The sequence below is a fragment of the Malania oleifera genome, chromosome 9, assembly GCF_029873635.1.
Source record: "Malania oleifera isolate guangnan ecotype guangnan chromosome 9, ASM2987363v1, whole genome shotgun sequence".
NCBI lineage: Eukaryota > Viridiplantae > Streptophyta > Magnoliopsida > Santalales > Ximeniaceae > Malania > Malania oleifera.
In genome coordinates, this window is record NC_080425.1 from 17,115,947 (window position 1) to 17,130,889 (window position 14,943).

The 14,943-nt window shown below is 35.8% G+C and overlaps 1 protein-coding gene across 1 annotated transcript; it reads right to left on the reverse strand.

Moving 5' to 3' along the window:
- Nucleotides 1-2,441: 2,441 nt before the first annotated feature.
- On the reverse strand, nucleotides 2,442-6,535 carry LOC131163803 (probable leucine-rich repeat receptor-like protein kinase At1g35710). The gene is made up of 2 exons (XM_058120561.1): nucleotides 3,921-6,535; nucleotides 2,442-3,106 (listed from the first exon to the last, which is right to left on the reverse strand). Exons 1-2 carry the CDS (start codon nucleotides 6,346-6,348, stop codon nucleotides 2,661-2,663), a joined length of 2,874 nt encoding a protein of 957 aa, XP_057976544.1. The 5' UTR covers nucleotides 6,349-6,535; the 3' UTR covers nucleotides 2,442-2,660.
- Nucleotides 6,536-14,943: the final 8,408 nt, after the last annotated feature.

The window sequence follows — 14,943 nt, forward strand, 5'->3', positions numbered from 1 at the left end:
GGTATGTTGGAGATCCATGATACATTCTTTGGTTGCATTGTCCATGACTGAGGCAAAATATATGGCAGTTGCCGAAGCTGCAAAGGAAGCCTTATGGCTTATTGGTTTAGTTAGAGAGTTGGGGTTACATAAAGATGATGTGGTGCTGCATTGTTATAGTCAGAGTGTCATTTACTTGGTGAAGAATCAGGTATACCATACTACGACCAAGAACATTGATGTGAGCTTCCACAGGGTTCGGGAATTGATTGCTTCTGGTGAACTTGTATTTGAGAATGTTCACACGTTTGAAAATGCAGCGGATATTTTGACGAAATCAGTTACTTCAGATAAGTTCAAACATTGCTTGGATTTACTCCATATCTCCAAGTGATAGAAGGGAGACATACCCAACTAAGCGTTTTTAAGTTTAAAGTGAAACAGTTCATATTTTTGAGATTCTCCTAAGGGGCGTATAATCGGTAAGGTGGAGATTGTTATTTGTGGCTCTTATACTTCTGTTTTGATAAGCAAATAAGGAAGGAGGAAAAATATGAAGGGGGTAGCACAACAAGACTCGTTAATGAAGGGCCTATGCTCGTCGACGAGGGAACCGTAGAGGTTCGTTGACGAAGGTTGTAAAGCTCATTGACAAATAATTACCAAGAGCAGGAAATTTCAGACTTTTGACTTCGTCGACGAAAGCCATGTATTCGTTGACGAAGGTTTGGTCTCGTTGATGAAGCCCCTGTGTTCGTCGACGAGAGGCGCCTGGGCTGCGGCAGTTTTTCTAAAATTTTGATATTTTGAACGTTGGGTGGTTGGGCAAACGGGGGTAAACCTCCGAGGAAACTCTATATATGTCATCTAGGCATATTTTGAGAGTGAGAGTGATCATTATTGAAGTGTATTGTGTACATTATGATTTCCATAGTGAAATTTGTGTGTCTTTTGCTTCCATGGATGTAGGCTTTGCCGAACCACGTAAATCTTTGTGTTGATCTTGTTCTGGTGTGTGTGTTATTTACATTCACTTGTTGTTATTTATTCTGCTATGCATCTTCATTATACGATCCATATCACAACATAAATTGAGTCTATATCGAGTTGTTCATGAGCTGAACTGACTCATGTTCAGTTTAGGATTGTTTATTAAACGAGCCGCAAAGTTGGGCTTAGAAATCACTCGTTTGCATAATAAACGAGCTCTTACCAAGTTGAACTATCAAGCCACTTGTGAGTAGTTTGGTTTGTTTGCAACCCTACATATGGGGAAGTGAGTTAATGACGAAAACAAAACATAACCCACAACACAAAGTCACTATCTGTATGTGTAGTATGTTGAGATGAAATGAAATTAGGAGGAATGTATTCAAATTTTTAACTTGATTCTATTCCTTTCCACCTAATTTCATTGCATAAACCAAACATACCGTAAGTATAAAAAACCTAAAAGAAAGCTAATGAAACCCTTCAGATGTTCAGAAAATTACTGATAAATTTCATCCAACCACATAATCACTGATGCCCCTACATAAAGTTTGAGCAGAAGCATCTGCGAAATAAGAAATCCTTATTAAAAACGATTCTTTCATGTAAAATTTGAAACTAATCAAATATAAAATATTCTACTTATATAGATTGTGAGTGCGATAGGTGGAGAGGTTTGCATTCACTAGCATGCCAAGACTATATATAAATAATGTGTATGAATATGTGTACTTTTTTATTGTTTTATATGTTAAATTATAGAATATTAATTTTTTTGCTTCTCTCACATTGATTGCTCTTTTTTAGTTGATCTCATAACAAATTATTAGTGTTTATGTGAGCATAATGAGCTTGTTATAGTAATTTCAAGATATATATATATATATATATATAATAAAATAAAAATAAAAAATAATAAAAAATGTAAAAAGAAAATGTCAAAGGATTAATTCAAGAAATTGGATGTGAAATGTTATATATTGTTACCACTAGCTAGTTTTGTGTGCATGCACATATATTAATGGTACAAAGTGTACAATTATAAATAGTCATAAGTGTATATAAATGATATCACTATGAACACGATGTATACAGATAAATATATATTGTCAAAAGATTATTTTTTAATTAATAATATAATTTTAAAAATGATTCTATAATTGTACTCATTGCTCCTTCATAAAAAAAAAAAAATCATCTATTATCAAATCAATATTGAAATTGTTGAATAATTGCTATATCACCAAAGTTTTGGCAAGAAATATGCTCATCTACTGATCAGAAACCTAGGTTTAACAAGATTTATAATTGAAAAAGCACGCTCAATTGTAACTGTTCAAATAAAATATAAAATAAGTAAATTACCGACTTTCTTGTTTTAGTAGCTTTTGACATAATTCAAAAAATCTTGATACTTTTTGAAACTCGATCTTAGTTCACGACAATAAATACTAAACTGATAATGTTGCAGCTGATGGGTAATTCTTGTTCTATATTGTGTATCAATTCCTCCCATCCAATACTCATTATATTACACAAAAAAAAAAAAAAATCGACATTACTACACCACTTGAAAAAGGTTCCTCAATAGGTAGCATCTCATGTGTTAGAGTTTTAGTCCATTAGAGATCTCGAATTCAAATAATAAGCACAAGATAAGAGATGAGTTATTTCTGGCAAAACCTTACGCTCTAAGTCTGGAAATTGAGTAAGTGGCCCAATGTAACAGTGGATTCTGGAGCAGAGGGATCAGACAGCGGGGGTTTAGGGGCAGATAGCTCTTGGGAGACGTGGTGCATGGTTGGCCTGGAGTTGGGACTTGCATGCATGCATGCAAATGCCAATTTCATAATTGATGCTATTTCTGCAGCCAGCTCCGGTGTTGGAGTTTCGAGGCGCTTGTCCAACATGTCATTCACCGGCATACCTAGTCCGGTCGACGGCAGAGCAGGAAGTGTCACTGATGATGACGACGACGAGGTGGTGGAAGATGACAACGGCGGCGGTGATGGAGATGAAGATGTGGAGAGAGAAGAGAGCAACTGCGCCGGATGTCTTCCCAGAATGATTTGCAGTGTCACCACTCCAAAGCTATACACATCGCACTTCTCCGTCACCCTCATTGTGTAAGCAAGCTCTGCATGCATTTAAAAACTAATATAATTAATTATTTTATATATATATATATATAATTTTTTAAAAATAACTTGATTTGACCTAGTACATAATAAGGTAGGATAGTATTTAGAAATATAAATTTTTACAAAACCCATCAGTAGCTAGCTTCAAATCCAATGTAAATAGAATAGACCTAGCCTTTTTCCGCCCCCCTTGTTTTAAATAATGACAATAAATGCACACATCTCTCTCTCTCTCTCTCTCTTAAAGCTGACTTTTGTATCCCGTGCACATGCATTTACTCTACTCTGAAGCCTGAAACCTAATAATAATAACAATTTATAATTGGTCTGAGCTTCTCCATCCGACTTTTATAATTAATTATAGTAAATGGAAAAATGATGACAGTGCATGTGGATCCATTGTCAATTTCCACATGACAGGAAATTCCACCCATCCATCTCGATAATTTTCTTTTTCCCAAAAAATAACGCTTATGCATATCATGCATATATAATTAGCAATAAAAGAGTTCTACGTAATCAATCTGGTTGACTGCATCTTAAACGCCTATAGCACTGTTTTTTATCAGCCACAAACATTTTATATGTATAATTAAGTTTTAAAAATTACCAATAGGAAGCATAAAAAATTTATTCTTAAATTGATTCAATATATACCTAAAAGACCTCAAAGATTATCATATGATAAATAAGTAATAATATTAACAATTAAATAATTATACCCATATTCATAATTAAATATATTTGATGGAGCAAGTATGTGTATGTATATATATATATTACGTATCAATTAATTAACAAATTAAATACCTGGAGCAATGTATCCGTAAGTCCCAGCAACCTCCGTCCAAGTAGTGGAGCCCATCTTCAAAACCCTAGCCGTCCCAAAATCCGACACCCTCGCCTCATAATTCCCATCCAACAGCACATTGCCGGTGGACACATCTCTGTGAATGATGGGCGGCGTGCAGTCATGGTGCATGTAATTCAACGCGTTCGCAATCCCCTTCACCACCTTCACCCTCTTCCTCCAGTCGAACTCCATCGCCTCTGCTTCGTTCCCCAACACTCTCCCCAGGCTCCCCCTCTCCACGTACTCGTACACCAGCAGCGCCTGCTGCGCGTGCCAGCAAAACCCGTGCAGCCTCACGATGTTCCGGTGCCGGATCTTCGTCAGCGCCTGGATCTCGCTCGCAAACGTCTTCTCGTCCACGACGCCGTCTACAGCGCGATGCAGTTTCTTCACCGCCACAACCTGCCCCGTCGACAGCGCCGCCCTGTACACGCTCCCCACTCCTCCCGTCCCCACGCAGTACTTCTCGTCAAACTCCTCCGTCGCCTCCCTTATGTCGTCGTACACTAGTTTCCCGTCGTAGCTCCATATCGCAAACAAGTTTCCAGAGTGATTATTAATCTCTTTTGGAGTGTTTGCGGAGCTTATTCTGATTAATCGTTTTCGCTTGAGGAAGACGAAAATTGAGATTAAGATGAAGAGAATAAACAAAACGCCTAGGATTGGAGTCAGAAATAGAATGAAGTTTTTGTTGCCGCCGTTTGATGAATTGGTTAACGCAGGATAAGGGCAGTAGGCCAGGCCTGTGATGTTGTTGCCGCACAGATCTTTGTTGTTTCGGATTGATCCGACTCGAAACGCATTGTTGTCCGGAAGAGGACCTTCTAACTCATTGTAAGATATATCAACCCACCTCAGGCTTTGCATTTCGCTGAAGGTGGAAGGGATGGAGCCCGAGAGCAAATTGTGCGAGAGATCTAGCACTTCTAATTTTTCTAAATTTCCCATTTTCTCTGGAATTTCTCCCGAAAGTGAGTTTCGGCTGAGATCTAGGAGTACTTGGAGAGAATCCAAATTGCCAATTTGAAAGGGAATGCCGTCGCTGAGATTGTTTCTGCTCAGATTCAAGTACAGTAGTTTCAAGCAGTTCCCGAGTTCGTCGGGTATTGTTCCGTCCAAGCTATTTGATGCTAGATCAAGGTAAGCTAGATCTGGCAGTGTCCCAAGCTCAGTAGGAATATTACCAGATAGGCTGTTATTGCTCAATGTGAGATTGAACAGCGACTTCAAATTGCCCAACTCCTTCGGAATCTCACCCACAAGACGATTGGAAGAGAGATCTATTACGTGCAAACGAGTCGATTCTCCGAGCTCTGGCGGAATCGTCCCCGTAATCCCATTATCCGAAATTTTCAAGCTTGTTAGAACTTGACACTTCCCCCAGTTCGACGAAACCTCGCCCTGAAAGGAATTATAACTCAAATCGACGTAATCGAGATTCGGGTATATCCCAAAATCTTCTGATACATTTCCCACCAGATGGTTTTTGTCAAGGCGGAGCCTAGTTAGGCTAGTGCAATTTTTCAACCCTTTGGGAACGGTACCAGTAAACAGATTGTTACTGGCACAGAAATCTTCTAGAATCCCACCTTGGCATATTTTCTCCGGCAAGAAACCAGACACGCTATTGTTGGACAAGAAGAACAAAGTTAAATTGCTTAGATTATTGATTTCCTGAGGAAGATGACCGGAGAGTTGGTTTCCGTAGAGCGACAGAACCTTGAGGCTGCTCAAGTCGCCGATAGAAGCCGGGATCGAACCCGTTAGATTGTTCAAATTCAAGCGAAGCTCGACGAGGGACTTGATCTTTCCGATGTCGGTGGGGATGGGACCGACCAGGAGGTTGTTTCCGAGGACCAGCAGTGAAAGATTTGTTAACTTAACAATTGCAAAGGGTATGGAGCCAGAGAGAAGGTTTCTGGACAAGCTCAGAACTTGGAGGCTTCTCATGTTTCCCACTTCTTCAGGAATGTTTCCAGTGAACTGGTTGAAGCCCAGATTGAGAAAGGCAAGCTGGGAGAGGTTACTGATGCGAGGAGGAATATTTCTGAACAGGTTGTTGCCGTGGAGGTCGAGGGAGGATAAGGTGGGAAAGAAAGAGAAGTCGAAGTGATTGAGCGTACCTGTGAGGTCTGCGTTTGTAAGGTTTATGGCGGAGATGCCGCCGGAGCGGTCGCAGGCGATGCCGATCCAACTGCATGGATTAGAACTGTCTGCTGCCGTCCAGGAAGAGAGGAGAGATTTGGAGGGGCGATCTAAGGTGAGCTTCCAATTCAGAAGAGCTTGGACCTGTTGTGTTCTCTGTTGCTGATCAGACGAGACAGAGGAAGAGATGAGGATAATTGGTAAAAGGAGAAGGAAGGAGAAAAGGCATCTGAACAGCATGGTAGAAGCTGCTGCAAGCTGCTATATAGCAAGGTAGATATCGATGTAACCCTAAGATCGATAGGAGATGATAATGTTAATTTAGTGGTTATATATATATAGGGTTTTTGCTTTTTTTATTTTTTATTTTTTTATTTTTTTGAGAGTTGGGGTGGAAATGATGCTGATTTTCGTGAGTGGAGATGCCCAGAATCTGGAAATGAGGTAGAGACTGACTAATTGTTTCAAGGTTGGTACTGTTGCTGAGGGAGGAGTTGGAAAATTCAAAGGGTCACCTGTCACTGGCCTGCTGCATTTTTTTATTGATTTGTTTCCAATTCCATACGGCAACTAGCTAGTCTCATCACGTGCTTAAGATATTTGTCCACTATCATTCCCATTTTTTGTATTTTTTTTTTTGTCTTCATTGTTGTACAATGAAAAAACATGTTATGATAAAGTATTTGTTTATGCTGGTTTTTTTTTTTATCGTCAATTTTTTCGTAAAAATAAAAAATAGATTTCAAGTGTGGGTATTAAAGCATTCATTTTATATAAAAGTTTTAATAAAATTAAAAAAAAATGTGAATTTAAAATATAATCAAAATAAAAGTATTCATTCTATTTCTAAAATTTTGATAAAAAAATAATAAAACTCATCCAAGAAATTATTTTTATCATTTTCAATTGTCACGTACAATACAATTATTCTTGGGACACCAAAAAATGAGTTTAAAAATATAAAAGTAAATAAAATAATTATTATTTTATTTATATAATAATATTGTGTAATTTATGTGTTGTTTGCCCCTCAAGAGTTGGCTCAAGTGGACACAGATAAACGACAAGGCTTTGTGATAATGAGAGGTATTGGGTTCAATTCTCCCCAAAGGGCTAATTCTTGATTTATCAAAAGGGAACTATGGGACCAGTCATATCCTCCTCTGATTTAGTGTCTTTTGAGAGAATTTGAAGGATCCATCCACGTTAGAATTTTGGACAATAAAATGTATTCTTTTGAATTTTTATTTTGACATGAAGAATAATATAAAATTAATATCTTCTTTTTAGCACCGAGGGTTTTCATTTTTAAATTTCACTTAAGCATTTAGTGATGAATGAAACTTCATCACTAAAGCTCTTACTAGGGACATACTAGCATTTTGTCACTAAAGATATAAATATTAGAATGGCTTTACCTTACAAGTTCAAGTGACAAATTACAAGTCGTCCCTAAAAGTCCCATTTAGTGACTAATATTGATTCCACCACTAGAAGTTGTCTTTAATGACGCGGGCTCCATCAATAATACCTTCTCTTCAATGAGCAATATTGCTCCATCACTAAAACCTTTTTTTAGAGTACCCTTTACTAATAGATATAAACTGACATTAATAATTCATCAATGGTGACCACCAATAATGGAACAATAGTGATGCATTGTCTTTGTCACTAATACTAAAACACATACACTATTACTAACGATTCAATTTCGTCAGCAATAACGAAATACCTTGCCATGAAAAATTTGGCACCCTAATTCCTACCAAGACTTTGACTTAGAGTGGCAAATGTGTTAGTGACTGTGTATAATTTTCATTACTAAAAGCACATTATTAGTGATGCACAAATAATTGGTCATTGAAAGGCAATTAGTGACCAATTTCAATTTCATTAGCAATAGTAACCCTTTAACGGCGAAATTTTGTCTCTCACTAAAAAATTCATCACTAAATTCATCACCAAATTGAATTGAGCAACTAACTTCTAATAGAATTAGAGATAACAACAAACAAATTACATTTACACTATATTTTTTACATTTTAAGTTATAATTTTGATAATAATATTTCACTAATAAAGTTGTAAAATATATTGCAAATGACTGAAAACCTCAATGAATTTTGCTAATTTAGGTTAATTTTGAATTAGAAAATAAAATAAGAATAGAATACACAAATCACCCTAAGTTTGGTGAAACGATCGACGTAGATCTCCTTTAAAATTTCAAAAATTACACATATATCTCATAAAAAAAAGTTTGGTGAAACGATCGACGTAGACCTCCTTTAAAATTTCACAAATTACACATATATCTCATTTACGGTCAAATAAAAATATGCAAGCCTCCTTTGAGGTTTTCAAAAAATTCATGTACATCTTCTGATACTTGTCAAAAAAGATATGTACCTCCCCTAATATTTGCAAAATGACAAGCTTAAACCTAGGAACTAAGGATGGATTGCATGATTATGTGATTCCAAATGGAATCCATTTTTCCTTAGGTCCTACGGGGTTTGATCTGCTGATAATCCATTTCATTTCCTTTTGTAAGCCTCTGGCACTTCTGGATGAGCAAGTATTATATGCATGTGAAGAATTTTACTTACATCTCCTATCTTCATTTGATGAGGCGGTTGAATGACTATGGGCATTATGAATCAAGCCTGAACCCTTTTTAAAATGATTTTTCTTTTTGATTCCTAAGGGTTTATTATGAATTTTCTTTTCACTTCCTTCCAAGCAGGCAATTTTCAATATTTTCTCAATATTTTTCTTTTCTAAGACAACATGATATTCTTTCAATTTTTTGAACTGTGTTGTCAGATTCTTATTTCCATTCTTAAAGAGATTTTTTTGCTTAGATAACTTAACTAAAAATTTATTCATTTTTAATAAAGTCTTTTCTAGTTTTTTATATGATAGCATGCTTTCATTATTCAATTCAGCACATGATTCATCATAAGAATTAACACAATAATTTTCACATAAATCATTGCATATGTCATCAACAGATTTATCACAAAATACAACAGATGATTCATCCTATAATATATTACAACATTCAGCATAAGAATCATCACATGCTTCATTGCATGAATTAGTAAATGAGGTAAAGTAAAAGTCATATACCTCATCGTCTACTAATGCAACCTTCTCATGATTAGCCACTACCTGATCATTTAGGCTTGAAGGATTTGGAGTGACAATCTTCTTTTTCTGGGTCTCTCCATATCTCTTTTCCAACTCAACCCAGATCTCCTGTACACTTCTACATGTCATGATCTCAAGCAAAATATCAAAATCTAAAGAGTAATATAATAAATCCATAGCATGTGAATTTGCATGCATCAAAGTAATATCATTTTCTACTAGCATACAAATTCCTTTGACAACCACCAGTCAGGCCCTTTAGTCCATTGATTTTTAAATATGCTCATTCTAATTTTCTTGGTAGTGTAATCAACACTACAAAATAATGGAGGACTAGAAGGTGACCATCCCTCTCCGAATGGGGATACACAAATGTGAGCCATCTCAATCTTTAGCAAAAACGTTTAAGTCAATACCACAAGACTCTGATACCAATTGTTAACTTTGGTGTATTACCAAGAGGGGGGTGAATTGGAAATTAAAAAATTTATCTCTTAAGTTAAACTATCCAGCAGCAGTATATACACAACTTAGGATATGTTTATACAATTCCAAATGCGCAGATAAATATAATGTGTGGAAATTAAATCATGCATAGCATTCGCGAACAATTAAGAATAACATACATATGCAGTAAATATAAAATACTGAAATGTAAAGTGTCACACGATATGTTATCGGAATTCGGCCAATACTGCCTACGTCCCCGCCTCAGTTCGCAAGCCCTAGGATTACCACTATTGCTCACTTAATGGGTGGAACAACACCGATTACAACCAGGTCAAAGTAAAGCAGGGTTGACCTCAACCTTTACAAGCTCTCCTTGCGAGGCAGAGAAGGCCCTAGGTCAAATTCACATAGCTGACCCCAACCTGATCCTTGCGGTCTAGATCAAACCCCCTCATACCACGCCTGGAATATAATAAAATAAACTTTTTCGTACAATGAAAAGTGCTTCTAACACAAACAGATTTGTACAACAATTCAGCACAATATAATCAATGCACACCGATAGTGTAAGAACTATAAGCTCAATGGTGTATGTGTGCAATCAACACTCAAAGTTATAATTATTTCAATCTAAGCACAAGAGTGTATCAATCAAGCTTATCTTTGAAATTATGTAAAGATAAAATCTCAATCACAGTTTAGGGTTTCAAAGATTTGAACTAATAGAAATTTAGAATATCTCAAAAAATTGTTTTCTCAATATCAAAGCATAAAGAGATATTTAAGTCCGAACTTATAAAAATATTTTTGCACACAAAAATACAAGCCCAATGAGTCTTGCAATAATAATGCAAAGACCTACTTAGCTATAAGGTTCTTTCCCAACCAAAGATTTACTATATAAAATCGGGGGAAAATCAAGCTAAACCCCCAATCCAAAAAATATGTAAGCAATACACAAATGAGGGTTTCTAGCAATATAAAACAATGGATAAAACACTCACAATGCTAGATATCTCAAAGGAATTGGAGTATATAAGTGTATGGAATTTGTATAAGAAAATAGGATTTGGAAATTTTCAAAGTTTTTTTTTTTTCTAATCAAATGGCTAATCACATGCTAATCCAAGCAAATGAACTACTATATATAGAATAGGTTAAAATTATAACCATTAGGGACACATCGGGAATTATTAAAAATATTTTAAATGAGTTTAAGAAATTAACTCTGATTTACCCTAATTAATTGAGGTAAAAATTAAAACAACCAGAGAGTTTTGGGGGCCTATCCCTTGGTTCGGTTGCCCGAATAGACACAACAGAAAAAGTGATTTTTGAAGTTTGGGTGCTTGGATTAGGTTCAGTTTGCTGACGAAAGGCGATTTTCCAATCTGTCAGAGGTTTGGTCACCTAGTCTCAAGTTCCATATGCCGAACTTGAACATTCGGTTGCCTAGGGTTATTTTGAAGATAAAGTTCGGGCTGTTGAATTGGTGGAAAAGGTGAACATACGAGTTCGGTTGACTGAGGACAGTGACGTTCCTTTTGGTTCAGCCGCTCGAAGTCAGGTCAACTATTTGAACATTCAACTGTTCGGTCTACTGAGGTGTTTTGAACACCAGGGTTTGATCACTCGAAACCTTACTACTTTACTCCTTTACGTCATGTTTAAATTCAATTGATTCCCTTAATATTATATGTGATTTTCGGGACAATCTTACGTGTAAGTGCAAAGACCTAGGGTCATTCTAAGGTCTTTGAAAGTATGTCTAAAACCTGGCGTCGGTCGATCGATCCCTAAAGTCACTCTATGGTCTTGAGCTTATAGGTTCCTACATGCATGATGCACATCAATTATTACAGATCATTCCTACTTTACTATTATAGACCCAAATTAAATTTAATATAAATTACAATAAATGACTAGTTTGGGTCTTTTTTTGCTTCAAGCCACGTTATGCTGCCATATGATTTTGCCAATTCGATCCTGCACACAAACTTGGAAAACATTAAATACATTGTATTTGTCATTATCAAAAACGAGATAGAACTCAAAAAGTCAACACTCCTGATACTTGTCAAAAAAAGATATGTACCTCCCCTAATATTTGCAAAATGACAAACTTAAGGAAAGTATTAGTGTCCTAAAAAATAGAATCAAAGAAGGTATGCGAGATTTTTGAAATCTCATGAGAGATCGACATCTTCTTGTCAAACTTTAGTGGAGATCAATCAATGGTTTTCTTTTGAAACCTAAAGCGAGGTGCACGTCTTTTTGTCAAACCTTAGGAAAAACATCTTTTACCCATAAAGCAAACAAGTTAATTAATTAATGTTTATTATAATTGCTCGCATAATTTAAAACGTGTATATATTGGTCTTTTTAAAAAGAAGGCTAAAGCGTATAAAACTTTACATGACTGAAAATGGTTACATAATACTTTCCCGATCTAAAATAATCATCAAATAACTATGTCAAACTATTGATGATAGGTACAATGCCCCTCCCACAAGACCGTACACAATCTTAACAAATTTAAGTCTTTAAATTCAAAAATACCCTTAAGTTAATGTAAATTGTTTATAAAAAATTTAAAATTAATTACGGGCATTCACATGAGTCTCACTTCCTATCAAATCTCCCATGACTTTATATTGTTGATCATGCAACAATATTTTTGGCATTGTTAAAATAAAACCATGAAACAATTTCTTCCATAGCCTCAACAAGAAAGTTGATTCTGCAGTAAAACATTTCAATGATAAACCACTTTGCATATTAAATAGTTTTGTTGACATCATTAAATAAAAACATAACTATTTTCAAAAAAATATGAAGTCTTGAGCTCTCTCTTCAAGTCTACGAATTGTCAATTACTTGTAAGTTGATTTTGATTCTTTACCGTAAGTGGCTAATGTCAAAATATCATATTCCATTGTTGTATAAAAAAATTCTTGTAGTTGTAATCATCTCGATTTCCTTGATCAGATTAATTATATTTTATCTCTTGTAAATCTGCTATCTAATAGCATAGGATCTTCTTGTTACGTTATTTGAATTTTTTTATATCCGATAGCCTAGAAAATTGCTCCTCCACCTAGACTAAATACCCATACATCAACGTAATTTTTAACTTCAACATTAGTTAAAGATAGTCCTAAATTGTTCTCTTAATATAACTAATGGTCCATCCAGTTTCTTTCCAAGGATTACTGGAACATCTAGAAAGCTAGAAAATTGCAAAATCAATGCATTGGCTTACATAAGATTGTCAATTCCAGTAGCATGCTCTATTTGACCAATCAATCTAGACTTTTCAATCAATTTGAAAGTAAAAAAGCGTATTTACCTCTTTAATCCCTGAATGTTTAGACTTGAGAAGCACTTTCTTGACGTATTGGAATTTAACATTAGACATAATCCTAACTGCGCTTTTCTTACCTTGACATCTGAGATGGTATCTAGCTAGTTCATTTATATTTTTCATTTCAAAGCATGAAGATAAAATACTTCGTAATTAATTATTAGCTCCAACCAATAATTAGTCTGTCATTCATAAAGTCATACAATCACATTATACCCATCGATGTACTTGGACAAAATGCACTTATTAGCATATTAGGTCTAAGATAAGATGAAATCACAAACATTTAGTATAATTGGCCATTATAAACTGCAATATTCGATTCGATTTTCGATTTTGCCCATAATCGAACCGCACCAAACTGATTACATCCCTATTTATTAGCATATTATGTCTATAATAAGATGAAATCACAAAATTGAATTTTTCACGTGATTATTTAATTTTAAAAGTGGTACCTTAGCATCCATCTTATGTGCATATAAATCATAAGATTGTCATTCTAGCGGTTGGCACATGTAAGGATAGGATGAGGGCTGCCTTAAGGAACTTATTTCAAAACTTTCCACGTTAGTCAAAACTTTAAGAATAAAAAATGCTCGGCTGAATTACAGTCTAAGCAAATATCAACAAACGCAAGGTTCTTCGAATTATATTAAAATAGAAGACATTCAGCAAATAGCTTGCCAAATTTATTTACATAATAATCTTAATTTAGGTCGAGATGATATTATATGTATTGTAGTATTATTCAATGCTCTTTAGCCTGCCTAAACTTTAGCAGTGATTAAATCAATTACGTACATTTAATTGATTTGATATCAAGAACAGTTAATTAATTTTTGAAGACTAAGTAAATTACAAAATAGGAACTCTGTCTCTCTCACTCTCTCTCTCTACAGTTATTGAGGGAGTCAAGAAAAGAAGCAATGAGGTGAATGGAATGAAGGACGGGGCAAGATGGCTTCCAAATCGCAGAAAATAAATGAATAATGATATGATGTCTAATCAATTTAAGACTAAATAAAAAATTGGATCTGATTTAATCCTCTGTCTTACAGTAATCAAGGAAGACGATGGTTGATCTTCTTCTGGTTTCTTGGAATCCTTCTTGTGGTCAAGAATAAAAAATAAAATAATAAAAGATCTGGTCAATAGTAATATATATATATATTGGAAAGCAGCTACCCGTCTAATGTCTTTATCACTGGGAGCCATAGTTTACGTACCCGAAACCGGGCAGACTGATCAGGTTCGACCAGAACCGGTCACCTGTCCGGTCTGGTTTAATACTGAAATTCGGAAATGAATTAACCCGGTAAAAAATCAGTTGACCGGTGCGAATCTCGACGTCGGTGCAAACCATGTGAACTGTGGCCAGATCTCGGAGCCGTTGCATCTGGCAGATCTTGCCGCACCAGTCTTAAGAACCGGTCACCTGTCCGGTCCGGTTTAATACTAGAATTCAGAATTGAATTAACCCGGCAAAAAATCAGTTGACCGGTGCGAATCCATTGGAACCAATGTGCACTGGGGCCAGATCTCGGAGGCGGTGCATCAGGCAGATCTTGCCGCACCTGTCTTATGACTATTCTACGCACAAATGAAAGTGATCAGGAAGACATGAGAGAGAGAGAGATAGAGAGAGAGAGAGAGAGAAATTCAAGCCATGCCCGTGGACAGCAATCTGTGCAATGCGCCCTCTGCAGTTTGCACCATACTTGCTATTCATCAAGGTAGACTGATGAAGGGATGTGGAGATACGGGTGGCAAAACGGTTGAAACCCGACGGCAGGAGCGGCTTTTCTCAATATAGAGCCATAGGTATGATTTAATTAGGAGTTCTTAATATTTTATTTAATTTTAAC

Bases quoted from the DNA above. Each gene is read 5' to 3' on its own strand.
- LOC131163803 (XM_058120561.1), bottom strand. From the start codon at position 6,348: ATGCTGTTCAGATGCCTTTTCTCCTTCCTTCTCCTTTTACCAATTATC. The intron at 3,107-3,920 runs GTATTTAATTTG...AAATGCATGCAG, and splicing joins TTACGGATACATTGCTCCAG to AGCTTGCTTACACAATGAGG.